General features: G+C 39.5%; 1 protein-coding gene across 4 annotated transcripts in view; it reads left to right on the forward strand.

Moving 5' to 3' along the window:
- WAPL (WAPL cohesin release factor) overlaps window positions 1-27,936 on the forward strand; it is a 53,920-nt gene that overhangs the window by 20,298 nt on the left and 5,686 nt on the right. For all 4 annotated transcript variants that reach the window (XM_083740263.1, XM_083740264.1, XM_083740262.1 and 1 more), the window contains exons 3-15: window positions 6,927-7,961; window positions 12,125-12,243; window positions 13,121-13,216; window positions 14,276-14,428; window positions 14,653-14,789; window positions 16,202-16,313; window positions 16,764-16,991; window positions 19,354-19,465; window positions 21,319-21,416; window positions 22,629-22,705; window positions 24,299-24,474; window positions 25,248-25,363; window positions 26,242-26,403. In XM_083740263.1, the coding sequence (XP_083596389.1) occupies window positions 6,927-7,961; window positions 12,125-12,243; window positions 13,121-13,216; window positions 14,276-14,428; window positions 14,653-14,789; window positions 16,202-16,313; window positions 16,764-16,991; window positions 19,354-19,465; window positions 21,319-21,416; window positions 22,629-22,705; window positions 24,299-24,474; window positions 25,248-25,363; window positions 26,242-26,403 (2,621 nt within the window). The remainder of the gene's footprint in view (window positions 1-6,926; window positions 7,962-12,124; window positions 12,244-13,120; window positions 13,217-14,275; window positions 14,429-14,652; window positions 14,790-16,201; window positions 16,314-16,763; window positions 16,992-19,353; window positions 19,466-21,318; window positions 21,417-22,628; window positions 22,706-24,298; window positions 24,475-25,247; window positions 25,364-26,241; window positions 26,404-27,936) is intronic.

Below are 27,936 nucleotides of genomic sequence, written 5' to 3' on the forward strand. Positions count from 1 at the left end.
GATTAAGTAGTGTGTTAGCTTTTAAGATTAAAATAACTTTTATGACAAGTGCAGTATGGTTGCTTTTGTTCTTTCCTTTATTATTTTTAAGGCACCTCTATAGTGATGTAGAAATGTCAAGATCTCTGCAGAAATGTCAAAATATCTACTTTGTATATTAGAGAAGTAAGAAAAACAGAAATATGATTGAAACTAGGGCTGATATTTTTTAGCCATTTGTGGATGAAGTGAAAAATCTAAAATTGGAGTGGAGCAGAAGAAATGTCCTGGGAGGGGGCAGTTGCAGTTGTTTGGCTTTTTGCTTGGCACATACCCCAGGATGTCTTAGCTTACGGGTGAGGCTGCAGAGATCCTGAAGAGTGGTGCAAGGCTTAAAAATAGTTTAAAAAGAACAGCACTTGAATGCCACTTAATGTTACATTAAGTGGCAAACCAATGACCAACCCCCCATAACTCCCATAAACATTTTAATGAACTTATTTTGCCCTGTCAGGTGACAAGCCCCGTCCTGCTGTTGTGAGGAAAAAACAGATTTGCAAAATTAGAGGGAAGTATTAGAGGTAGAATGTTACTGTTTTTGCTGTCTTTTTGGTAACATGCAGAGTAGGGACTTAAGTATCCTCCCTACAAAATAGAACATGTAAATCACTTCTTATGAGATCAGCGAGTCTGCACTTTGTATGTTACTGCAGAAGCAAGGAAAGCACAAAACTGACTTGCTTGTGCTTCTGTTTTGCTCACTTGGCATAACGTGCAACTTCTTTTGCATTTTATACATAGCTGTAAGGGGTGTAATTACCTGTATTTTAATGTTACTAGTTTCTGAAAATGTGGCTAAAAGTTGGATAAAAGACCAAAGGTATAATATGAGATGAGGTTCATTTGAAAATCATAGAGCAATAATACTCATTAGCAAAATCCACCTGCTCAAGAATTGAAGAAAAACAGATCATGTTTACCAGAAATCTCTGGTGTGCTCAAATTAAATCCCACAGAGTAATACTCATCTGGATTCCTGAAATACTTGATAAAACAACAAGTGTTCATTCACTAAGCATGTGCCTGCATAGATAATCAAATTAAGGTAGTATACACATATATTATATGATTACAGTATATGATCTCTAAATCTGATCACATAAGCTATGATCCAGGAAATTACTATATTTGTTACTTTCCTAAATGCATAGTTGGGCACTCGAAGTCTGGCATCTCACAAAATGTCACCCCCTCAGCAGCTTAAATTTCAGATAGAGAGTTATGGAATAATTTAAGTTAGTAGGGCTCTACTGTGCTCTTATGTCCAAGACTGAAGATTCTAATTCATTTTTAAAAGCGGGTCACTTGCTTGACTGTCAATTTGGCATTGTTTGCATGTCACCCTAAACCATAATTTAGTAGGAACAAATCACAATGAGCTTGCTTCCCCCCGCCTTACTCTTGTCCATCCTAGAGGAGAAATACAGAAGATGGACATGTTCACTTGTCGGGATTCTGGACCAACAAACCTGCTTAGCTATGATTAGTTTCAAACAAGTCACCTTCAAACAGTAAATATTGAGGCAGGTTTGTTTCTACTAAACATAGTTAAGATTGATGACAGTTCTGGATCCAGATGGCATTGGCAAGCTCTGGTTAATCAAAGCTTGAAACAAACACTTCTGAACTCCTTCCGGAGTCCAGACACATGGGAGGAAAAGAGAGGGAAGTAAATAAGCTTGCAGTTTGTTGCTGCTTGTTTCTTCTAATTCACATTGCACTGATCTTTGGTTTAGCATGATGCAGAAATGCAGCCGCTATGTATACAGTTTTTTTTAATAGGGATGTGAGTTATGATTAGAGATGTCGTAATCAATGTGACGCTGAGATGCACAGTAATATAATGATTTATGTAACTTTTGTAAATGTTGCCTCCTTCAATTGATAGTACAAGCTAATAGTTCTTGCAGCTACAAAGCCAAAAACACAAAATCTAGAACACGTTGCCTAACTTTTGATCAGCCCAAGATGCCATGGCCATTGGCCAGAGATGATGAGAGTTGTCCATAAACACCTGGAGAGGCGCAGCATATCTATCTCTGATCTATAGAACCAGCAGAACCTCTTTATATTTCAGAGAGATCTTGTGTTCAGAAGTGCTAGCATGATTTTTATGTGCATATGAAGAGGGTTTGATCTTGCCTTCTGGCTTTCTTGATAACGCTCTGGTGTGTGCAATCATGAGTAGTAGTTGGGAGGAGGTTCTTAATGTTTGCCTCCTGATAGAAGTTTGAGCTCTGCTAATGAAATGCCATACTAATGGAAAGCTTTTGTACTATTACACATGATCTTCCATGCTTTTCCTCTCTCCAGAGCTGGATGAGTTTATGAACAACAGCTGATTGAAGGAGTTTGCTCTCCTTATGCAGGTGAAATGAAAGTATGTAGGTGCCATGCCAAATAAAGAGGGAAGAAGGACAATCCGTGTAGGGCTATCCTTTCCCCCTTTCTGTACTGTAGCTGCAGACTTTGACTGTCAGGTACTAAGTGTCACATCCCTTTTTTGAGTATAAACTATTCTTTCATGAGTAGTGCATGTTCTTTGGTAGTTAGTGCCTGTTTTACCCAGACCTTTACAAATGTAGTCTGAGACAACTCTTTACAGGCACATGTTCTAACTCTCTTCCTTTTTTACTTGAATTCCTCAAAAACCCTGTAATGGTTCTGTTTGGTCACTTTGGAAAACGTATCTTGATGATACAGTTGGGAGTTTGCTTAAAGGATGGTTATATTATCTTTTCTGCCCTTTACAAGTAGTAATACAGCAGAGACATGCATAGTGGTGCCAGTTTTCCCTAATTCATTTTATGATTCTAATTTATAGTCCTATAAAATCATGATATTCCTTGAAGCCTCCCTTTCCTATTAAATATCATTTATTATCTGTATAAAACACAAGCTTGTCCTAGTAAGGATGTGGTTAAAGGGAACATCTGTTGGAAGGATTCTAGATAAGAAGGCTGTGGAAAGGTTACATAAAGATTAGAGCAACAGCTCACCCAGCAAAGAAGCAATTTTGGTAAACGTGGTAGGAAATAGTCAAAGGACAAAGCAGAAGTAGCAAGCTAAATTCTGTTGTCAACAGCATTCATCCTTAAAGAGCTCTACTGCTGAATTCATGAGAATTGACATTGCATTTCTGCTTTAGAGCACAAGCAGTGCGGAGAGTTTTGTTTGATTACCACTGTTGGTAGAAGTTGTAGTGAAGCTTCAGTTTAACTGTTTGTGATCTTGAAATATTTTAGACACTTGGCTGATAGCTTTTTCATAGAACATGAATTTGCCATGTAAATGTAGGTACTCTTCTTAATTTATCAGTAAGTATGTTCTGAAAGCTTCATGCTACACTTGTTGACTTGGAATGTTTTGAAGCCTATATGTGATGAAGTGAGGGTGGAATAGTTGGAGATTTGTGAGGAAAGTAGGGTTATCTGTGGCTTATATTCACAAACAAAAATTGGCTTGGAGCAGGCTTGTCCCCGGATGTTGCCTGGTTTTGGCTGGGCCGGCTCCCAAGATGGTGACGCACCAAAGGGGGTCCCTGAGAGGGAGCCAGAAGGTGGCGAGGAGGAGAAGGAAGGAAGGAAGGAGCACAGACAAGACAGTGAGTGGGGTCTGCTAGGAGGAGGAACAGGAGATATAGCCCGTGTGCTGGGACTGGTACTAGCCTGAGGTGCTGCCTGGCTGCTGCTGAGGGGCGTGTGAGTCTCACCAGCCTCCGCCTCTCTCTGCCCATTCCGTCAGGGGCTATGGTGGTGCTGACCCTCTGGAAGCACTGCTGCTGGCAGTGGAATGAAAGCGCTGTCCCCTTGGCCCCCACTCCTGCTCGGGTTATGTCTCTTCCCCCCCCCCCCTTAATTTTAAAGGTGCGGCTTATATTCGGGTGCAGCTTATATTCGGACCAATACGGTACTGTACAAACTGATTTCAACAAATTAGACTTCCTCATCTCCAAAAGTAAGATGCACTTCATTGGGGAGATCATTTGAAAGTTTTGGAACTGACACTGAAAAAGCTCTGATATAGACCCTTGTACTTCTGACCTCATCACTTGCAGGAATCACCATGAAAGCCTCTTTAGCTTATTTTAAAGCAGGACAGCTTGGTTTGGGAAAGACATTCTCTAAGATATTTGGGTCCCAGGCTATTCAGGACAACATAAGCACTTTGAATTCAGCTCAAAACTTGCAAAACAAGTAGTTGTTTACTAGAGGCGAGTGACCATTCATCAGTTTGAAGAAGTGTTACTTGAATTGGTACAAATAAAGAACCAAATAAAGATTGCCAAAGACAGTAAAACAGTATGCTAATTATAACATAAGGAATAGACACAAAGCATGGTTACCATACACATTGCAGAAGCAGGCCCTTTGAAAAAGCAGAATCCAGTCATTTAAGTAGTGCACATACAATTCTCTCATCTCATGCTTCATGTTATTCATGAGGATCTGTATTAGAGAAGGAGAGTAGGCACATAATACGGGCAACATCTGGTGGCTGATGTTAGTCTTCAGCACAAGGGGCTGGGCCAGTCCCCAGTGGTTGTGCCACCTAAAACCATCCCTCCTCACCATGCCTGTTCACTCTAGCAACAGCAGAAGCTCCCTGTTACGTGTAAGTGGGCAGTATTCCTTCCCCAATGGCTTCATCCCTGGCAGAGGTAGGTTTCCTCTGCAGAGCTGCCTGCTACCAGCATGGGCAAGGAACATAGCCAATAGTAGGACTGATTTGAGATTTCTCATGACATTTTTGTCTCCCTTTAGTAGAGGAGCATGGCTGATGGAGGCAGCCGACCCTGTATTGCCCACCAGCAGAAAGTTCTTTTCCTGGACTCAAGTGTAGGTAATGGCAGGCTTGGTTCTGCACCTTCCATCATAAAGATGGCAATGTGTAATTCAGCTGCAAGTTTTAATGAGATGAGCTTGGCACATATTTTAAGATTATATGGCAGAGAAACATGTCAGGGCAGTACTCCTCTCTTCCTCTGGCAGCCTGCTCATTTGCCTGGATGAAATTCTTTGTCGCCAGTGGTGACTAGGTGAGTAGTTAAAAAGCAAGTCTAAAAATAAGAATAAATGATAAAACAGTAGGGAACAAAACTTTGTTTGCAACCTTAAAGGCTCTAAAAAAAGCAAAGTGTGTGACCTGATACTTAAAATTCAACAAGGCAAACTTCTTCCAGAAGGAAATTCCACAACCTAGGTTTTATTTGAGGACTTTACCCTTCACTTCTCTGCCTTCACAAAAGAGAACAGTGTAAATTGAACATGAATGGTCCATGATTCTGTTGATTTCTCTGACTGCTTCAACTGAAACGGACAGATGCAGACTTGAATTCAATTGGTCGTGGGGTGGGGTGGCGGTGTCCAGCCTACCCATGTCATCTTCAGAAGTGACTTTTTGCAGTATATGGGGCATTTAGCAGAAGAGAGGAGTAAAGCAGGAAAAACCCACTTATATTTCTAGTTGTTTTCGTGGGTCAGAGCCATAGGCAAAAAAAAAGGGACTGATGGTTTATGAGAAGTGTAACAAAAGCAAAACTGGAGAGAATTGCTAGAACTGTCTGCGGTCTTTTAGGTCTTGTGGGGTAGGAGAATAACTGCTTATGTTTATCAAACTGTTTCTACTATCCTTCTATTATATTTAGTTGGCTTCATTGTGTGGTCTTTCTGCAGGAATAAACTTGATGAGTGTTGCAAATACCTCAGTTTACAGTGGCTAGGAAAGAAATCAGAAGGCCACATATAATGGGCTCATTAGGTTTAGTTAAAGCACTGCTTATACATTGATTTAATACTTATTAACTTATTAGCCTTCACAACAGTCCTGTGAAGCAGGCTATTGTTCCTGCAAACATTGTTAAAAATGTTAACTGAGGTTGAATGAGTAGAAAGTGACCTGTTGGAATCGCATCTACAATGCATCATGGCTGAGCAGAGATTTGAACCTAGGCATTTAAAGATTTCAATGCAGTACCTGACGTAGTGAACCAAGGACATGGGTTCACTTCCCATAGGGCCACCTCCATATTCCAGCATTGCAGGGGATTGGATTAGAACACCTTCGGGAGTCCATTCCAACTCTATAATTCTATGACAGTAACTGCAGTTAGTTCCTTTTATGCAAATTTTAATTTGTTTAAAGGAGCAAGAAAGCTTCTAGAGTATTTAGTGGATAAGCTGTGCTTAATACTGGAAGATTGAATACAGAAATTTCTAGTACACAGCTAATGAAATGTTAAGCTGTTTGTAGGTATTGAACCTATTATGAACATGATATACATTGGACGCATCACTTTATAATTTATTTTGCAACCTTCTGACTAAATGTAGTAACTTGATCTGATTTGCCATTCCAACATTGCTCTTTATAGGTTTTGGTCTATGTTTAGTACTATCCCAAACAGTGTTAACATGGCTTGGTCAAAGGATCTGTAACTTGAATTCAATTAGAGTTGTGAATGTGGCTGAGGCTGGTCCATAGCAATCCTGTCTTGAGTTTACATTGAGGCATGGTACTGTACTGGGTAACCCGGGTGGAGTGTAATGAAAGTGGATGGAGTGGCAGCTTTAGTCAGCAAACTCCAGACATGTTACGTGAATGCTGTTTTGGTTTTGCTGCAGAAGAAAAACTGCAGCTATGGAGTGACTTTCCTGCACCTGGGTGGAGATATGTTCTGTACCCAGGCCTGATTATTGTCTTGTCACTAAAAAACAGAGGGTAATATTGTAGTGAACCTAATAGTAACAAATAACTGTCTTGTTAATGTGTCCCAACTGGGAAATTGCTGTTTGTTGAATATTTCTCTATTTATTTGTAAAGTATAAATAAAATGCAGTTAAACTTAAAATATGAGCTGTATTTAATTATTGCTATTTGTTTTATAGATACAGTACAGACTTTTAACGACAGTGAGAACAGTCACTTCATCTACAAGAATGTTGAAGACAATAATATAATTAATGCTCAAACAGCAGAAATCTCTGGGTACAATATTGAAATGAAGGAATCTCATGATTCTTGGGACTCCCATATCGGGAAGAGAGACTCTCCATCAGAAGTGTCACTTACAAAGGAATCATTAGTGACTGGCTTATATGAATGGGAAGATGAGAATGAGGATACCCGAAGAGGAGAATATATGTTGGGTTTTGATGATGAACCACTTTCAGAGATAAAAAACAAGGATGAATATCTGGTTAAAGAAGATATGGAAAGTCCAAAGGAAACCATTAGCGAAGAACTGATGCAAACTGTTCTCAGGCCAAGTAATTGTCGGACATACTGTAGATCCAACAAAACAAAATCACAGGGGACAACAAATTTTGATAAGCTACTGGATGGCACTCTTCAACCTTTAGCCAAAGCAAACAGTGATTCAAATACTGATGGTGTGAACCCAGTGAAAAAAGTTGCTTTAAGTAGTGGGACCAGTTTTAGAGGGACTGGAAGGACTAGAGACTACACTGTTCTCCATCCATCATGTTTGTCGGTTTGTAATGTTACCATACAAGACACTATGGATCGTATTGATGAGTATGCCACATCTACACCTACTGATTTGGGAGAAGCAGGACGTCTGAGAAAGAAAGCCGACATGGCAACAACGAAGACAACAACTAGATTTCGACCTAGCAATACCAAATCCAAAAAAGATGTCAAATTAGAATTCTTTGGGTTTGACGACAATGATGAAGGAGGGGGTGGTGAAGGCGGCTCTAGAACATCTGGAAGCTCAAATTACAAAATTAAATACTTTGGTTTTGATGACTTGAGTGAAAGTGAAGATGACGATGAAGAGCGGCCGTTAGAAAGAAAAGTCAATAAAAAAAGAAACCGGGCAGCTCCATCCTCTTCACTTCAGTCCAGTTCTGATGGAAGTGAGAACTATTCACAAGACAGTCAGTCAAGCACTAACCCAGGTAACATTAATTTATTGCACTTTTTTCACAATTTAATAGCTACAGTTTGATAGTTAATAATTTGGTTCATTAATCCAAGAGTGGAAATCTGAATCTTTCTCTTTCTCTCCTCCCCCCTTTCTGGCCCCCACATTTTGCATGTCAGCTTCAGGGCTTCTGACCTGGTTAATTCAAAGCAGTTTTCTGTTGCAGTGGAATTGAGAAACTGTGGCTTCATCTTTGTGTAGTCAACAGGGTCTGATCTTGTTTCACAGAAATTCCAGTGAAGTCTCATCAAAATATTAGGAAATTGATGTGATTTTTATTGTAGTATGTGTTAGGCTGTCTTTGAAAACAACAACAAATAATTGAACTTAGTGATAGCATTGTGCCTTTCTGATAAAATCAAGTTACTGATCTTTATTTTTGGTATGGATTGGTAAATATGCAGACTGAAGATCTGAATAATCAAGACCTCTTTCCTTTATTTACATATACTTTTAAACATTCAAGGTGGTGAGTTACATTAATTTTGAGTGTGTGGAAGTATATGAGGTTATAAATCTTCAGGCACCCAGACCTAAGATAGAAAGCTGATGAAGATCACCTCCTCCAGTAATTGTTTGATAACTGTAGTCCTGTGAAATAAATGGAAGCAGTTGCTGTAGTTTCATTCATTGACTACAGAGTCTCCCAAAACTAAACTGGGCCATTGGAGTACAACACATGAAATGCTTGATCAGCAAGGCAGACAAGATAAACTGGTTAATCATTGTAGTGATGGTCGCTTTAGCCAAAACAAACATGAATTAATCACAGAGTAGAAGAGAATTGAGGAGAGTGGCAGATTATGAACCAGCTACTTCAAAGATGACTGTGTTTCCTGTAAACATTTCAAAATGAAGTCTTCTATCTCTTATTGGTTCTCCAGCATAGTCTAAAAATATCAAGGCTAGAATGGATCTCCTCTCAACAGATAACTCTCATATCTTCCTTACTCTGCCATGTTAAACATTGCAGCAATTTGTTGAATTGAAGATTGCTTGCATGATGTTCCTTTGCCATAGATAGGTGATTGGATTCTGTCAAAGAGAAAGTGAACTCTGTTTTTATTTGGGTAGCTAAAGGATAATATTTGTAAAGTCCTCACTTATTTGTATGCTCCTCTTCCGAAAAAGCTGGTCTCAAAATATTCACCTCTCTTTTTCTTGGAGGTGGTGGTTCATGCTTATAAAGCCAAAATACTCCCTGTTCCTTTTCAGTGAAACTCCATATAAAAGCAGATTTTATTTATAAAAGATAATGATATGAGTGCTGTCATTCTTGGAAGGAAGTAATAATTCACACAGTAGTCAACTAGAGGATTTAAATATTCCTGAAAGTGCTTTAAAGTGGTAAACTTGCTAACAGAATTTTGTGGTCAAGTAGGTGGGTTGCTGTTGAGTCTAATTGAACTGTCAAATGAGATGGCCATGAAGTAAAGTATAGTGTTGTGTAAGTGGGAGCCTCCATTTTCAGAGGTATTAAAAGGTTGCTTGATAGCAATGGCAGGAATGAGGCCCTTTGCTTTCCACTATTGTAGGTGTCAACCTTTCTTCTTAGGTAGGTGGTGCCTTGCAACTTATCTCAGATTGTTCCTTCTCACTGTTCTTCCATTTAAGCCACATAGATTATATACAGTCATACCTTGGAAGTTGAATAGAATCCATTTCAGAAGTCCATTCAACTTCCAAAATGTTTGAAAACCAAATCATGGCCTCTGATTGGCTGCAGGAAATGCAGCCAATCAGAAGCCCCATCGGATGTTCAGGTTCCAAAAGAACGTTCACAAACCAGAACAATCACTTCCAGGTTTGCGGCGTTTGGGAGCCAAAACGTCAGAGTTCCATAGTGTTTGGGATCCAAGGTACGACTAATTTCTTTCAAGCTTCATGTTACTGTAGGCATCTTTCAGCAGGAACACACAGATCACACAAGCAGCCACAGAATTGCTACAGAATTTATTGTATTTGATGTGGTGAGAAATGTCCCACTTGTGACCTGGGGTGGTGCTCTGTAAATCTTCTGTAAAAGAATGGTGGCTTTCAGAAGACTACCTTATTTGTAACTTGCAACAAATTCAGTTTTTCTTACTGTTCTAATTAATGTGCTTTAATTTGACCAATGCACAGCCAGTCAGTTTGACAAACCCAGGATCGAGGCTGGCATGACTGACTGCTTGTGTTTGCACATGAGTATCTTTTTAACCTGCACCTGGAAAGTGCCCTGCACCTGGAAAGCCTACTTGCAAGTTCTAGCCCCTCCAGAGCAGCATGTAGTAAAATATGAAGGGTTACCATCGAAGGGATTTTTGCCCATTTGCACCACCCCCAATTGCAAGCCTTCTGCTTGGCCCAGAGGAACAGTCGTCCCCCCCCCCCCGAGGTTGTTAAATGTCAACCCTGTGCTAAACATTTGATCCCTAAATGTTAAGTTAGTTTTCTAGCTAAAGATTTAAGTTATTGCAGATTTAAGTTAATGCATGATTCGTGAATCTGCCAAAGAATCTGCATTGGTGTGGATGTTAAAAAGGAATGATGGAATTAAAGAGGTGGATAACTTGGAGAGAACACAGTGAAATGGGATTCATTGTTGGTTTGTATGTGAAAGTGTTGCTTTAAAACCATGACCATGAATAGAGTAACGTTTAGTAGGCACATCAAAATAGCTGAACACCCAAGAGCCTGGCTCACTTGTACATGTTCATGACTGCAGTATCAAATAATGACTTCCATGCTTTTGGATGGGACTACACAGATAAAAAGCTCTTCCAGATTGTCCCCAATGTAATAATAATTTATTGAACTGGTTTTAATACCTAAAATGGGAGCAATTAATTTCACTACGGGAGGTTTTTCAACAGGCCTCTGAGTTTATTTTCTTTCTGTTGTGTGTAGTTTAATTATAACTATTGTATGATGATCCTATCTTTCTCCTGTTATTAATCCAATTGTTTTATGAACTAGTAAGTTGTTGCAAGCCTGTTTGGTTTACATGTCTTTCTAAGACAATTGTAATGTCTGGTTTACGTTGCTTTCCCTAACCACAGAAAAAAAGGGCCAATGAGACTTCCCTATCTCTAGATCAGGACAGTCCAACTTTTCATACCGAGTGGACTGCAAGAGTACTTTGACATGAAACCTGCAGGCTGTGTTGTCATGCAGTGAAGGGGTGGGTGGGAGAGAATGCATATGATGCTCCCGCTGCCTTACCAAAGCTGGGGAAGTGAGGTGCCAGGCTGAGTTTTTGGAAGGAGGCGCAAGGCTCTAAAGGAAGGGTGGTGGTGCTTTTCATAGTGCACTGAGCTTTGGAGTAAGTAGTAGTGGTTAGACCTGCTGCTTCAGTCTGTTTTCAAAGTGCAGTGCAATATTAGACCCCTTCCCTGTGTTGTCTGGCGCAGGACTTGGTGGAGCTGAAGGTGTTAACAAATCTGGACTTGGCTAATAAGACTTGCAGAAACTTGTTTCCATATGATGTGATTGTGACAGGACTATGTAATTTAATGTTGTGCTGTATGTTCTTGATGAGTTGATAACTTGATTTCAGCTTTCATGTTCATGTGATTATTCTTAAGCTATGCTTTATTTAACATAGAATGTGCATTTGAAACTGTTATTCCTTCCACAATAGAGTGATTTGTGGTAAATCCCTACAGCCCCACCTGTTTTTCTTTGGGAGGGGGAAATTTTATATATTCAACTAGAGTTTTCATCTGAATTCCACTGTTCCCTTTTTAAAATGTAGACTAGCCTCCTCTGATGTTTATGTCAAAAGAAGAAGGCTGCTGAGAGACTTTTCCTCCTAATGTAATACTAATGTCTCAGCAAATGAAACTGATCTGTGGAAAATGTAACTTGAAAAAAGAGACATTGCACATACTTTTGTAAACCAAGAAATCTTTAATAAAAATGTGTTTGTTTGTTTTTAATAAGGAGTAGGCTGCACGTTCTGTAACAGATCACACACACATTTTTTGTGATAAACAAACAAATGGCGCTTTTGCTGCAAAGTACTGTTTGTTAATTCCCTCCCAGTATGCAGTACCCAGTTCTCAGTGTGTTTGAACGTTTCACCCTAGATGAAGGAAACCTCCCTGATACAAACTTGAAAAATTACAACTCCTTGTCTTACTCTTATTCTGGCAGAGCTATTGGAGTTTCCAGAAGATGCATCCAGTGTTCCTGAAAGCAATAAGAAATCCATAAATCCACAAGGTGATAAGTCTAAGGAAAACACACGGAAGATATTTAGTGGACCAAAGAGGGTAAGTAGTACCAATGAAATTAGACTGTCATGGTTTTAGTAGTACTTTTGTTTAAGAGACAGTCCCAGAGCCTAGTAGTTCATAATGCATGTTTCCAAGAACGAATGCATATATGGAAATACAATAGGATGAAAAACCCATCTGGATTTTATAGCATGCTAGTATCCTGCTGGTTGCTCCTCAGGTCCTTTACTTCCTTTATTTCTCATATATCTTGATAGAAAACAATTTGCAACAGGCACCCACCATTTGTTCACCAGAGGTGAATGTTACTGGGCTCTCTGTGTGCTGCTTGTTGTCCTGTTCACCAGATATCCTCAGGGGCTCTCATTTGAACTGTGGGTTGGTGAACGTAAGAAGTGCTGTTTTGTAGAGACACTTGATTTTTTCTGTACTCCAGCTCAAATGAGAGAAGATTGCATATCCGTCCCAAAACCTCCCCAGCTCTCTGGAATATGGAGAGGGAGGCCATTGATTGTGGCAACAAATAATGGCTCGCTAATAAACAGACTCAAGAGTTGTAGGTCCATGACTAGTGAACTAAAATGCAGATTCCTTTAGGAGATGAATAATGTGAAATATTTGTTTATTCCACACCCCCATGACTATGTTAACTGATAGAAAATCTTGAATTTGAGACAAATATATACACCTTCTAAAGCTTAGTTTTGCACATAATGTCATGATGATGATTTCTGTTCTGATGTTCTTAGAATTTAAGGGAGTAAAACACTGTCATGTCAGTGTTAATGTTCAAAACTCCCGTGAAATGTTTTGTGGAAGATGTAAAATAAATCTCATAGAGGATTTGAAATGGGTGTTCTTATAAATAGCTGGTTAGGTTCTAAATGAATATTCCAACTGTTTTGTTTTGCAGTCACCAACAAAAGCTGTATACAATGCTAGACATTGGAATCAACCAGAATCTGAGACTCTTCCGACATCACAGGTGTTGAAAAATCCAAGTGTCCCTGTGAGTAAGGGGATCTTGTTTTCCCTCTGCCAACCCTCCCAGTGCTTAGAGATGATTCATCTACACCAGGAGAAGTAGCCTGAGAAATGGCTTAAAATTATAGTAGTATACATCAGGGCAGTGTTGCAGACACTGCTGGATATTAAGGTTAAAAAAAAACCAACTAGCATATTCCATGGTTGTGTCATGCCTTTAGTATGACAATGGTTATGAATTTAACCAGGAATAATAATGATATTTTAACTACCTTTTCTTAGATTGCAAAGAATACATTGTCCACTGACATTGGTTTCTTACATTTAGGCTTCTCTTTTGTATGTGGCTATGCAGGTTGAATCCAAACTCATTACTGCATGTTTACTTCTTAGCACATGGGATGGTTTATGTAATTTAAACTGAAATACAAATTGCTTCAACAAGTTATTTTTTGTGACAGCTAGCTGTAAATGTTTGCATCTATTACTTTATAATGCACTTAGAAATGTTATTGGTCCTCAGTCCACACAATTTTAAATTGGGGTTTTTATTGGTCAAAGACATCTCCAAATCATATAAATAACTGGAGGTGATAATTGTGCACAGAAAGTGTTTCCATTACACAGCCAAAAATGAAAGTACAAAATGATTTTGTTGGGGGAATAATATTTTGAATGATTCTATGGCTCAGCATGAGCATGGTCTCAGGGACATATAAGAGGGAGCAGTTAACAGCTGCCATTGTGTTTTAAAATATTTTTGGGTTCGTGTATGTCTGCTTAGTTTTTTAAAACTTAAATGTGGTTCCATTAGTCTGGATTCTTAAAGTAAATGGTAAGGATGTCACTATACTGTACTTCCATTTCAGTTGCCCCCTGGAGGCCCTTTAAAAAAAATACCCTACGACATTTGAATTGTAATCATCTTGCACATACAGCATGTGTTCACTCATTTAATTTGCACTTTTGAAGCCTCTGAAAATCCCAGTGGATGAATGCAACAAATGCACATAATTTTCTGTTACCTATTTGGTGTTCTTATAAGGCTTAAACATCTACCCATTCAAGTACTTTTCATTAATAGGTAAGGCTGTCTTCAAAGGAGGCAATTCATAAAGATGATGGAGTGTTCAAAGCTCCTGCACCACCTCCCAAAGTGATAAAAACTGTGACCATACCCACTCAACCCTATCAAGAGATAGTAACTGCCTTGAAATGTAGGAAAGAAGATAAAGAAGTAAGTGGAATATCTAAAACTTTCTTGTTTCGAAAGTAAACTTGGTGAAATATTTTTTTACCATTTATGATCCAAAGAACAATTGGCCAGGTGGAGAAACCTCCCTATTAAAAATAGATAACTTATCACTGAGCTGGCTGATGATTTCTGTTGCTGCCAGATAAAGTAGTCTTTTAAATGGGAGCTCTAAAACTAAAAACAAGTTTTATACATCTGCCTTCCAGTTATACACTGTTGTTCAACATGTGAAGCACTTCAATGATGTAGTAGAATTTGGAGAGAATCAAGAGTTCACCGATGATATTGAATACTTGTTAAGTGGACTGAAGTGCAATCAGCCCCTAAACACACGTTGCCTTAGGTAAGATATTTCTAATAATAGCATTTCCACATTTACCAAATAGCATCTTTTCTTGTTAGGTGTATTGTGTTCATAAGCATTGTAGACTATTGCACCATTGGGAGGTGAAAGCAGAAATGTGCTAATAATATACACATAGCAATTTTGTTTCCTTCAGGAACGTCTTAATGGAGAACCCATGTACTGGTGCAGTTGTGTAAAAAGTATTGCTAGTAAATTGGGCTGATGTTGAATGGAAGTCAATCTGTATAGCTTAAGTCATACTTGTTAAAAAGGAGAGCTATTTGTTCTCTGTGTTCTCAAGAGAATATAGTAGCCAGATTTTGACCTGACAATGCATTCACAGTAAATAGGTTGCTTTTAATAGGTTAATAATTAATCAATTGCATATGTAGCCAGGCAGTCTCACCCTTCTTTCCATGAAGAAATCTTGTTTCAAACTGGTGTTGTCTGCTACAGCAGAGCGAGACTGCTGATGGCAGGCACCTCTTCTCCAGCCTTAACCATTATCGTTAGCATGTTGATCCAGATACAGTAAATTCACCAGACAGCTGGCACTGAATCAGCTGGAAAGAGAAAGAGCTTGTGTCATCAGAATACCCCTATCAAAAAACATAATGGTATCTCTGCATAAGGTTGTACATGTATGCATACCTGATTGTTTCATGTAGCTTGATCTTTCTGAGGTAGTACAGGGTAAATAGAAAACGAATAGGAGATCTCTAAATGTTTGTGACTGTGTGCAGACATCTTGATTGGAGCTCTTCAGTCACGGAAGCTCTTCCCTCTGTAAACTAAGCATTGATCAATCCTCTTTGCTGGACTGTCCTTAACTAAGGGACCAGATTACAAGTGATTGACAGGAGCTGTAATGGTGGCAGCTCTCTTGCTGGTTTGTGGCTTAGCCAGCTGATTGTAAACATTGACAACTTCCTGTCTTCAGCTGCTTCCCACAGCATAGTAGTAGCCATAGAGGGGAGATGGGGAAGGGGATCAGTGGAGCACTGGGGGGTTTCTTCCTCACTACATACACTTGCTAGGCACACTATGTCCACAGAGGAGCACCTTGAGTCAAATTGCTCACTGCTTCTGATTTTGCCATAGGCCTGCTGCACTGGGAGTGGGAAATATGTCTGACAGTCAGGCTATTTGTGCTACAGGCCTGCACTTTTGGGTAGTGCCCCATCAACAAAGTTTCCTCCACGCACTTTGGGTTTGCTTGACACGAAGCCAGAACGACATTGTTCTGTGGGGTACACCTTGTCATTTGATTTGATTATGCTCCATTGTGACTGTAGGGGTTTTGCGGGCAGGCAACCTGGGCTCTCCATTGGTTGTTGAATTCTTTAAAATTATCCGCTAGAGACTTGGAGAAACTTTAGTTCATAAGATTTGTTTTGTTTTGTTTTTAGTGTTATCAGCCTGGCGACAAAGTGCGCCATGCCCAGTTTCCGAATGCATTTGAGAGCACATGGAATGGTAGCTATGGTCTTCAAAACACTGGATGACTCGCAGCATCACCACGTATGTAGAGTTGTGGTTGCAGATGTGAAATGGCACATCCATCACTTAAATACTCATACTGGTTTTAATTGTGTTTGTATTTCGTCTGTTGTGTATTATTTTATTGCAGTTTAAATTCTTCGGAATGCACTGAAATATAATCTCTATGAAATGAAAGAAGCGAAAGAAATACTATTTAAAAATAATGCAGCATCTAGTACTGTGCAGAAAAATCATTAAGTTTGTCTGCCAAGACCCTCAGCAATTTTTAAGTAGTCCTTGGGGACTACTTAACTGAGAGTTCAAAAAGCTTTTGCTTGGACATAGCCTTGCCCCTGACTTGCATAATGAAAGTCTGTGGGCTAACTGTAACTCCTTGGATCTTATATTCATGTTTAAATCTTACTAGATTTCTGCATTTTAACCAAATATGTAACCACTTTGTTTTCCTGTTTTTCCTTTCCATTGAAGAATTTATCACTTTGTACAGCAGCTTTAATGTATATCTTGAGCAGAGATCGCTTGAACATGGATCTAGATAGAGCCAGCTTAGATTTAATGATCCGGCTTCTGGAACTAGAACAAGACTCTTCTTCATCCAAGTTGCTCAATGAAAAAGACATGAACAAGATTAAGGAAAAAATCCGAAGACTCTGTGAAACTGTTCACAACAAACACCTTGATCTAGAAAATATAACGGTAGGTTGTGTGACTGTTAACCTAATTTTTCTCTAATGTGAAAATGGTACAGGTGTTATTGCTGTTTTTGTGGGTAGAAACAAGTTAACTTTTAAAAGATGCTTTTAGAACAGTAGAGTGTAGGAAAACCCTGGCACTTCTGAAATAACAGCAGTGATCCCTGCAGGTATTACTTAGTGTAGTCATGGCTTCTTTCTCTCACATCTTCTAAAAATTTTAACTAGGGCAGATGAAGAGTGTTGAACTCTTGAAAGATAAAACCCAAGCACTTTTAAGTATTTAACAGTGCAGTTCATCTCATGGTTTTTTCTTCTTCATGGTAATAGGCAGACGGTATAGAACAAATAGATCTATTTAGCTAAGCCACTAAAATAGTGTATTTAATTGATTCTATAATTAAACACGAATGACTTTTCTGAATAATATTTCACTTGATAGAATGGGAGCTGAAAACAGTTATTTTTGTGATTCTGTGTGTATAAAAATGTCCACTTTCACTAGGGCTAAATGTGCTATCTGGTATGAAATATTTACATGCTACTAGTATAAGAGGCGGGACGCGGGTTGTGCTGTGGGTAAAACCTCAGTGCCTAGGACTTGCTGATCGTAAGGTCGGCGGTTTGAATCCCTGCGGCAGGGTGAGCTCCCGTCGTTCAGTCCCAGCTCCTGCCCACCTAGCAGTTCGAAAGCACCCCTAAGTGCAAGTAGATAAATAGGTACCGCTTTATAGCGGGAAGGTAAACAGCGTTTCCGTGTGCAGCACTGGTGCTGGCTCGCCAGATGCAGCTTGTCACGCTGGCCATGTGACCCGGAAGTCTTTGAGCGAGAAGCTCCCGGCCTCTTTGAGCGAGATGAGCGCACAACCTTAGAGTCGGTCACGACTGGCCCGTACGGGCAGGGGTACCTTTACCTTTACCTTAGTATAAGAGGTTGCAGGGTGGAGTTTTCCTGTTCAGGCACCCATTCCTTTTAAAGGATTCCTTTTTCCTCCCCCCACAAAAAACAAAAACAAAAACAACACAGCCAGACAACTCTGAATTCTGTGGCTGTTGAGCAGGAGAAGTTATCAATTGGACTGTGTTGGGGGATTTTCCCCACCTTAAGGTTTTCTTCTTAAAACATTTTGTATTTCTGCAAACTTTGCCTGTTTGAGTGAGACCCTGTCAGCATCTGACACCTGTGCTCTGAGACCTGCACTGCTTGCCAGTTTGCTGTTGAGCCAAATTCAGTGTGTTGCTATTAGTACATAAAGCCCTTTACAACTTGGGACCAGTTTACCTGGAAGATCGCCTCACCCCATATATCCCCACTTGACCGCTTCAGGCTGTGGAACTGGCACTGTTACAGCTGCTGCATAGAACCCCTTTTAGCGTGGCAGCTGTTGTACGTTGGAACTCCCTGCCTATTGATAATGGGCAGGCACATTTACTGTACAGTAAGCCCACAACCTACATGCATTTAACTTGTGTGCATTCAGGTGTATGCATGAGGCAAAAAAAAGAGATGGGGGGGGGGACACTTCTAGGGGAAATGGCTGGCAATCCCACCCATCATTGAACCCAATGTGTTTGGACTATACATAGTTTTGGCTTTAGGTGTAATCCCTGGAACATAATCCCTATGTAAATTGCAGGCTTACTGTACTTTTTCTGGTGCCCGATAACACATTTTTGTTTAGGCAAGCCTACCCAGACATGTAGAATGTTGATACGTGTTTTAGTCTATGTTTAGTTTATCTTGGGTTTTTATTCTTTAAATGTTTTAATTAGTTGTTTATAACCTTTTTATGGATTATTTTAAATGTTTTATTCTTTTTGTTAACAACTTGGCAAATAAAGGGATTGATGCCTACACAATCTTCTCGCTTAGGGACTATATTTGTCACCTATCTAAAGCCACCATTTCTTACATCAGACCTTCTTCATGCGGGTTTTGATGCCATTTTATTTGAGATGCATAAAGCTACACTAAAATTAACAGTTTAGTTTCATACTACCTCTTACATTTTGAGACTTGCCCCCAATCTGCAGTACAGTGATCCATTGGCTCAATCATTGTATGACTAGGTAAAGAAATACAATGGTGCAATTTGATTTTGCATATGAATTCATTTATTTTGCGAGTAGTAAAAGAGTTGGAAGGGAGTAAGATATGGTGATAGTGCAGCAACATTTTGCTAAGATACAATAATAATCTATAAACACACGGAGCAGTAAAATATTTTGGTGGTTAATTAACCTGCACTTTCAAACTTATAATACATAATCATGTAATCGAGATTCAGGTGACAGTGTTAATGGAAGAAGTACCTGATAGAGTGCTGCTTTTAATTTATGAACCATTTTTTCTCTGTGTTTTCTAGACAGGGCATTTGGCAATGGAAACATTGCTCTCTCTCACTTCAAAACGGGCAGGAGACTGGTTTAAAGAAGAGTTGCGACTTCTTGGTGGTCTTGATCACATTGTAGATAAAGGTATGCACATAGCTCGAGTGAGAATTAAAGTATATATTTTTTATTATTAGAAGGTAGTTTATATTACCCGTGTGGTAGAATGAAAGGACTGTGTATTAGAATACATGCAAATAGTGAAATTTTCTGATGCGCTGGATAGACGAGCCCATGGAATGCTATGAATTTCCAAAACCCTTTTCTTGTAGTGTGTGTACTTAAACTTAGCTATTGCAATAGTAAAATAATATATACAAGTGTAGTGATATGACCTCAGTTTCAACTTTTGCCCAATAAAAAGGTATACTCGACAAGATCATGAAAGAACTGTCCCCAACAGAGAACAAAGAAATAAAATTCCTAAGTTGCCCTATTAATTTATCCCATCAGTAACTTAAATAGAGATCTTAATCATAGTTAATTCTGTGAGAGGCCCCCCCCCCCCCACCATTGCAGCAGAGGCCTGTTGGTACTCCTTGCTGAATGAGCCTAGTAGTTGTGGAGTGCTCAGTTCCCTAGTTAAATTTTAACATTGCAAGCCATCCCAATGATGACCTTGGGAATAAGAGTTTGTATTGATACTGCGTACCTTTTGGAGCAAAGAAATGGTTTGTGGCCAGAGCTATACATGGATAGGAAGGGATCAGCTGTCCTCATTGAAGTGAATCTTATTTTACAAGAAGCAATAGCCTACGTAGCTCTCGCTTTTCCCTGCCAGAGGTTATATGGAGAGTTCTGGCTATGTGTATCAGCTGCCACAGGATTGAAACCTTGTATCTGAAGTTGTGGGTATCACTTGATCCCCACTGACCTGAGGCACACCTGGGTTGGGAAGTTGTAGTGGACTTTTCTTGGAAGTATGCCCGGGCCTTGTAGGACAGGGTACGGACTGGATTCTCTTGACATCCATGACAGTCATGTCACTGTGTGTTTTGCTACTTGACTTTCATGCACATCTGACATGAGGGCTGTTGGGCAAGTGTCATGATCATTTGGTGTTGATTGAGTTACAAGACTTGCGGTGTGGTTTTGCCAAATCCTTGAGACAGTCAGGATTGCATCTTAAAATCTTTTAAATGATAGCAAATGGTTATCTGTATTCTGTGTACATTTTACAATTTGATAGCTTAGGCTACCCAGGCATATAACTCTATGGTTGCATTCACATGTAACACTAAACCACTTAGTGTTGTTGGTTTTTTGTTGTTGTAGTTATTACAGCTAAGCAGTATATGTATCACACTAGATAAACCAACCAGTCATGGTTTGGTGCTATGCAGATTAGCCTGAACATGCCCAAGCAAAGGGTTGGCTTTCATGTTCCCCACCTCCCCTCTTCCTTTCCTCTTACTGCCATATGGAGGACTTCAGCACAGTTTAATTTCAATTTTACAGAACCCTGGCTTAACATTAACTTCACTTTCCGACCAGGGGTCCTGGTTTAAAACAACCGTAGGTAACTTTCATAACAAACCAACGAATAAGTTATGAAATCTTTTTTAAACCACAACCCCTGGTTTGAAAGTGAAGTTAATTCTGGATTTTGAATGAGTGAAGCTAAAGTCTTCTGATGCCCTCTTCCTAACTTGGTAGGAGAAGGTTTGTACAGGCCCATTCACTTAGGGCTAAACTCTGATTTAGCATGAAGTGTGAATATGGTCATATATGTGCACGACATACATGTATTTTTAAATTGGCCTCTTTGTGTTGTGCGTGTGTGTGTGTGTGTGTGTGTGTGTGTGAGTGACACAAGTTGGCTTAAAGTATATTGATAAAACATAGAGTATTAGGGTATTTCATCACATATATGCAATTTTGGAAAGTAAAAAATACTTCCTTTAACATTTTAGTAACAACATAAACTCTTTGTTTCTTAGTTAAAGAATGTGTGGATCACTTAAGCAGCGATGAAAATGAAGAGAAATTGGTTGCTTCATTATGGGGAGCAGAACGATGTTTACGGGTCTTAGAAAGCGTAAGTATTTAACTTTGTAAAGAGTGATTTATTTTTAATGGTCCAGAACCAGGGGAGAGGAAAGTCAGAACCATGGGTTCTAGCCATAGAGCTTCTTACTATTTATGTCCCGTTTGTGTTAATTAGCTACTACACTGCTTTGGGTTTGCCCTGGGTTAAGCTTGATGGGCCATATTCAGATTGGGCATTCTGAATCTAATTATAAAAAACTAGCTCACTTCAGCAAATGTCTAACTGGTAGCGCTTTCCTAAATGGTATTGAAGTGAAAGATGTTGCTGACAAGGTGTGTGTGGGGGAGAGAGAGCGAGAGAGAGCAGGTGGGGAGAATTTCTTTGTTCCCTTTTTCTATTCTGTTTTTTGGTTTCTTGGGGGAGAGAAATGGAGACCTGCATCCACATTGGAGGGGAGCTTGTATGTACCTGTTTGTGTGTGTAGACTCACACACATGTATATTTGACAGTATTTATGTTTGTGAACACAAGGTGCTTTGTCTCTTTCAGGGTTTCCCAAATTTGGGACACCAGCTGTTTTTGCACTACAATTCCCATCATCCCTGACCACTAGTACCACTAGCTAGGGATTACAGGAGTTGTAGTTCAGATACAGCTGGAGACCCAATTTTGAGAAACCCTGGTCCATTTGTATATTAGCATGTCTGTGTGTGTATTATCATGAGAGATATTATTCATTCACTTCCTGTTAATGGTGGGACGTTGAGTCTAGAATTCCTTACCAAGCCCAAAGTAAAAATGTGGCGCTGGCTCTATATGTTAATGAGGCTCTTAGCTAACAATATACTATTTGTAACACCTCCGCCTGCCCAGTCAGCTCTAAGTGGGAGTAGTGTTGAGATGGCCAGGCTTGGAGAAGTTAAACTAGCTGAGGGTTTGGTTAGTTGGCCTTGTAGGCTTCCCTGAGTTTGTTCTGTTTAGCTTGAGGACTCCCTAGCTTTTTGCTTTAGGCTGGAGATCTCCCAGCTCAAACCTATTCCCTTAGCCCAGGCTGTTGGGCGACGTCAGGTGTTCTAGAAAATCCAGGTTTCTATAAATTAAGTTAATGGTGCTTGCTTAGCACAAAGCAGAATGTTAAATTGCAGCATTCTAGAAGCTTGAGAGATCTTTTAAAAGCATAGTGTTCTTTCAGAAGGTGAAAGGAGCTTAACTCGCACATCAAAGGATGATACCTGTATGATATTTTCTTTTCTTTTTTAGGTAACAGTTCATAATCCAGAAAATCAGAGTTACTTGATAGCATATAAGGATTCGCAGCTCATTGTCTCTTCAGCTAAGTAAGTTCTAACGAATGCTTTTAAAAATACAGTATGGTATACTTCTTTAAAGGTTTATGTTGTTAGGTTATGTATTAACACTGCGATCTTGGTGATAGCTTTCCTCAGCATGTGTGTGTGTATTGCAGCTTAGTATTTTCAAATGAGGGGGAAAGCGACTTAGATCGTTTCCTGCTTCCGCTTACTGATATGCTTTTTTCTACCTGCTGGAAGTAACTTCTGTTGCTAATTATGTTTTGTGTGATAAAGTTTTGCAATCAAAATCACTTTTGATTGTGAAATGTTTCCATACAAACATTATACACACACCCCACATTATCTTTATACGTGCTTCTCAATTTGGGGGAACTTCTTTTTCTTTCAACAACTTCCCTATGGAACTCACAAGATTGGGGGGGTGACATAAGTAGTGCTTTCAGAAATTCTGGTCAGCACTCAAGCGGAGTAAAAATATTGACAGGAAAATTTATATGTAGTTTATGGGTTCCAGAGAGGGAAATTTGTTGACATAAACCCTGTATACATTTACTTACGTTTGAATCATAGCAATTAAAGAGAATTACATGGCCATATACAGTGATTCATGTTTTCTGTGCAAGCCTCTAGAGTGCATAGTATGGGGGAGAAGCTTAATCTGTTGCCATAATTGAATGAAGACACAAACCTGGAATTAGCATTGTGTCTACAAGAGTTAGCTTTACATGACTTCATCTCTCTATCAAATACGTCACGAACGTTAAAAATTCTTATTGCAAGTTTGTTTGTTTGTTTAATAAACTGCCCTATACCTTGAGATCTCAGGGTGGTTTAGAGAAAAGAAAAGTTTATGGATTATGCCGAAATGGCAAAAATGACCGGAAGAACCAGAAATCAGGAAGACTCAAATTTTAATAAGGAATGGGGGACATGTATAATTTATCTTAAAAACCGCTGTAAACAGCTAAAATGGTGAATTTTGGACTTAATGGAGATGTAAAATATTTGGATTATTATAAAAGATGCAGGAGGAAATGACTAACAATAGGACCCACAGAGGAGGGAAGTTCAGGAGATTGTCTGGAATCTTGTTTTTATGTTGGATATTGGATATGTGATTGTAAAACTTTAATCTGAAAAACCAAATAAATAATTTTATTTTTTTTAAATAATCTTACTGCAGACATTTGGTGTTAAGTGCAAACAGTCCTGTTCACATTTAGCTTTATGACCAGACAACTAGTGCACATAAAAGGGGCCAAGTGACTAACATACCAGTTATGGTTCTGCCTTTTCAACGCCTTACTTCAATACTTGCTGGATCCAAAATGCTTTGTGCTGCTAATATGTTGCAGATTCCTGTGTGAAGAATCTGGGACTAGATCATTATGAAGTGCACCTTTGGACCTTTTTTCCTAATAAAAAGTACATGAGATGATGCTTCCTAATATAATTTTGGGGACTGTGTTGCTAGTTACCATTAAACCAGCATGATAAATGAAAACTAAGCTTGCTGTTTACAGCTGGAACTGGGTTTTTTACGTGAAGAAATTTTGTCACACTGATTTGAAAATGATTTGCGTTGTATATTTTGTTTTGTTTTTTTGTAACCTTCAGAGCACTGCAGCATTGTGAGGAGTTGATCCAGAGATACAACCGTGCAGAAGACACCATCTGTCTTCCAGACAGTAGGGTACTGCCACACCAGAATGTAACAAACCATGTGGGCAAGGCAGTGGAAGACTGTATGAGAGCCATCATTGGTGTCTTACTCAATTTAGCAAATGATAATGGTAAGTTACTTATCCTAAAACATAAAATCAGATTATCATCTGTCCTGTCGGATTGTTTCCCATGACGTCTAGAGAAAAGTATTCCTGTATTTATGCTTAGGCCAGGTGGCTGGTTAATCAGGTGGACAGTAAGAGGTGAAAATAATGTCCTTACAGCTCCCACAAAACAATGCTGCAAATGTGAAATACACATGCAACTATCATTTGAGTAGAGTTAGTGTCAGTACTGCAAATGTTGGTTTTCAGTTTACAAAACTGAGGGGGGTGAGTGTGCATGGCTGCCAAATTAGAACAATGGAAAACAAACTGTCTCTCATAAAGCAGTCAAATTTTTCGACTGACCTTGCATATGTCACTTAGGTATGAGTTGGGAAGCAAAAATGTCAAAAATACGCTTTTGGCTTCTATTTTGTTACATTTGAGATGACTTTTGTGATTAGTCTGTTCAGTTATTTCACCTACGGCACCAGAAAATCATGATGGGTTAAGGCAATATTCCCAGCTATGTTGGGCTTAGATGGTTTAGGTTCTGGTTCAGTTACCGGGTGTAAAAGGTGAGATTCAGTCTCCTCCATTGCAGACTGGTGTGTCGGTCTGGGAGAGGTGTAAACTTGATCAGAGATTTGTTTGTGGGGGCAAAACCTTAATCTGAAATTCGATCATGGCCAGGTGTTATTGCCAGTTGCTACTTTTAATGGCTGTAAATGCATGTTTGAAATGCCTGTGGTTTTTTTATATGTCTAATGAGCATTTATATCCTTTAACGTTTGCAGAGTGGGGTAGCACTAAAACAGGTGAACAAGATGGTCTTATTGGCACAGCGCTGAATTGTGTGCTTCAGGTTCCAAAGTTTCTACCTCAAGAACAGAGATTTGATATTCGGGTTCTGGTAAGAAAAACTGTTTAAAAAATGCCTCTAGAAAATGTAAGGCTACATGTTAAAAATTACTTGTGCTAACTTCAGTACATCAAATTTAACATGACACCCATGAAAACTGTTTGAAAACTTCCACTGGTTCATAACATGACAGCCTTACTGTTAACTGATCATATCATTTCTCTGTTGAAATTGTGATTCCCAACACATTTCTGAGTATAAGCCTATCAGTACAACAAGCACCAGTCAAACAGCATCATAAAACATAAAAAACCAAGTGAACAGCAGTAGAATAAAAGCCATAATAGGTTCAGGTAAAACATACCTGCCATTGGAAAAAAGTAATAAAAAAATAAATCTTATTAGAGCATGCCAAAATGGGTGGATACACAGACACTGACTGGCAGATTATTTCATGGTTTAGGCAACACAACTGATCTTTGCACTGGTGGCTGTTTCCGAAGGACAAGTCTTTGGCAGAGATCAAAGTGAATTTGGTGTCCTCTAGCAAAACATTTGTAGGAATTACAGATCTCAAATGGTTCTGTATGACTCCTAGAAGGAAATTAATTTATCTTTACTTCTGGATGAGACAAGTGTATGGGAGAAGGCTTTACGGGGGGGGGGGGGCAAACACACACCCTCATTTCATCTTTAAAAGCACACATTCGCAAGACCTTTAAGACAGACATTTTCAAGATAAGGTAATGTTGGCTGGTGTAAATGGACAAGAATATTTTGTAGGGTTGTTGAAGGTGCAATTGCCAAAATTTCACGAGGCTTGCCATTTCTTGAATTTGCCAGAATTGGCCATACTTCTGAGCACCCTGAGAGTGTGCAAAGTACAGTTCTTTGTACTCTACTATCTAATATTTTCTTCCTCCTTGCAGGGTTTGGGTCTGCTAATCAATTTGGTAGAGTACAGTGCACGAAATCGGCATTGTCTTGTGAATATGGAAACAACATGTTCCTTTGATTCCTTCTGCTTGGGAGAAGCCAATGATAGCATAAGCACATCTGGACGGATGGCTGCTGTTCATGCTTTAGTTCAGGTAAATCATAGTTTTTACTTAAAAGAACAACTATTTATGCAGTGTGAGAAACAGTTATCACCAGAGCAAAGAAGCAATGTTGGTCTAATGTTCAAATGTTGAACTATTTGTCATTCCCATCCCCTTTAAACTAACAGAGATGATAGGTCAGAGGAGGCACTAAGAGTCACTTATTTGTCCCAACATATTTTGAGCCATACATCTCTTTATAGGCCATTGATTTAATCCATGCAAGGGATAATTGAAGCCGTCTTGTGTACTATCTTAGTGGAAAACCAGATGTTACTGGGAGCCCTACAAAGAGCATCCTTGTGATGGCCATCAACTGGTTCTTCTCAGAAACTTGTATTTTACCTTTGAACAAGGTGTTCCCCTTAGTTGCCAATAATAATTGATTAATTTGCGGAGGATCAAATTTTGTAGAGCTTTGAGTCAAACATAGTTGTGAACATTTGGCTTGCCTCTTGAATTATTTCTTCATTAGATAAGAGATTATATTTGTTCTTCACTTGCATTACATTTTTCACTGGGCACTACATGCAGCATGAATTGAAAACTCGTATGTTAATCTCCTGCTGAATAAGGTATATTCTCTGTCTCGGTTGTGTTTGGCTGTTCTTGCCATAGGCATTAGGACTTAGTTTATTATTATGCTGCACACCAACTGTTGGTGTACTGTGCTGTAATCCTTCAGTTCCTTTACGAAATATTATTATTGGCATTTTTATCCTGCTCCTCAGCCAAAAAAAGGTCCTGGAGGAGCTTACAAATACCATTGAGGAGGCAGATACTGGCCTCAGGCTTAGAATCAGAAAGGAAAAGGCACTGAGAGAAAGTGGTGGTGGGGAACTCTGGCACTTATTCTGATTTACAGAGATCTTGTAGTGAACTGTAGCAATGGGGGGGGGGGGGGGAGAGAACCAGGAGAGCCAATGGAGAGCTCCTGTAGTCCCATCTCTCTTGCAGCCTGATGGAATGCCTGTTGATGACAGTTGACGGAGGAGCCTGATGGCATGTAGTCATTTATAAGAGCTGTTAGAGAGTACCTTCTCTGCTTCTATAGCCTGAGATTTCGATGCGTACGCACAGTGTTAGAAACGGGGATATGAAAGCTAGGAGCTAAATGGCACCTTAAACCTAGGTTATGGGCGCCGCAACGGCGTGTCTAGGCATGCTTTTTGTATAGCAAGAATACAAAGCTGAAAATGAATGAACTGCAGCTAAAATCTTACGCTCGTTTTCCACATAATCTAGTCCTCATCTGAAGACTGCAAAAAACAAAACCATACTTCCCCTGCCCACCCCGCTAATATTCTTGAGAGGGCCCCTTCTCCAGTCTTCAGAGAGTAGCTGGAAGTGGGGAGGCAGAAAAAGGTTCTCCTTTCCTTCCAGCAGTGGCTGTTTTAATCTGAATTCTTCGGCGCAGTACTGCACCCAGAGCTCAGAAGCTGCTCTCATTAATGAAATTCCCTGTCGCAAAGCGCACTTAGAACAATGGGAGTTTCGAACACTGCCTATGGATGACAGGATGAA

This window comes from Podarcis gaigeae (assembly GCF_964106915.1).
Source record: "Podarcis gaigeae genome assembly, chromosome: 5".
Taxonomy (NCBI): domain Eukaryota; kingdom Metazoa; phylum Chordata; class Lepidosauria; order Squamata; family Lacertidae; genus Podarcis; species Podarcis gaigeae.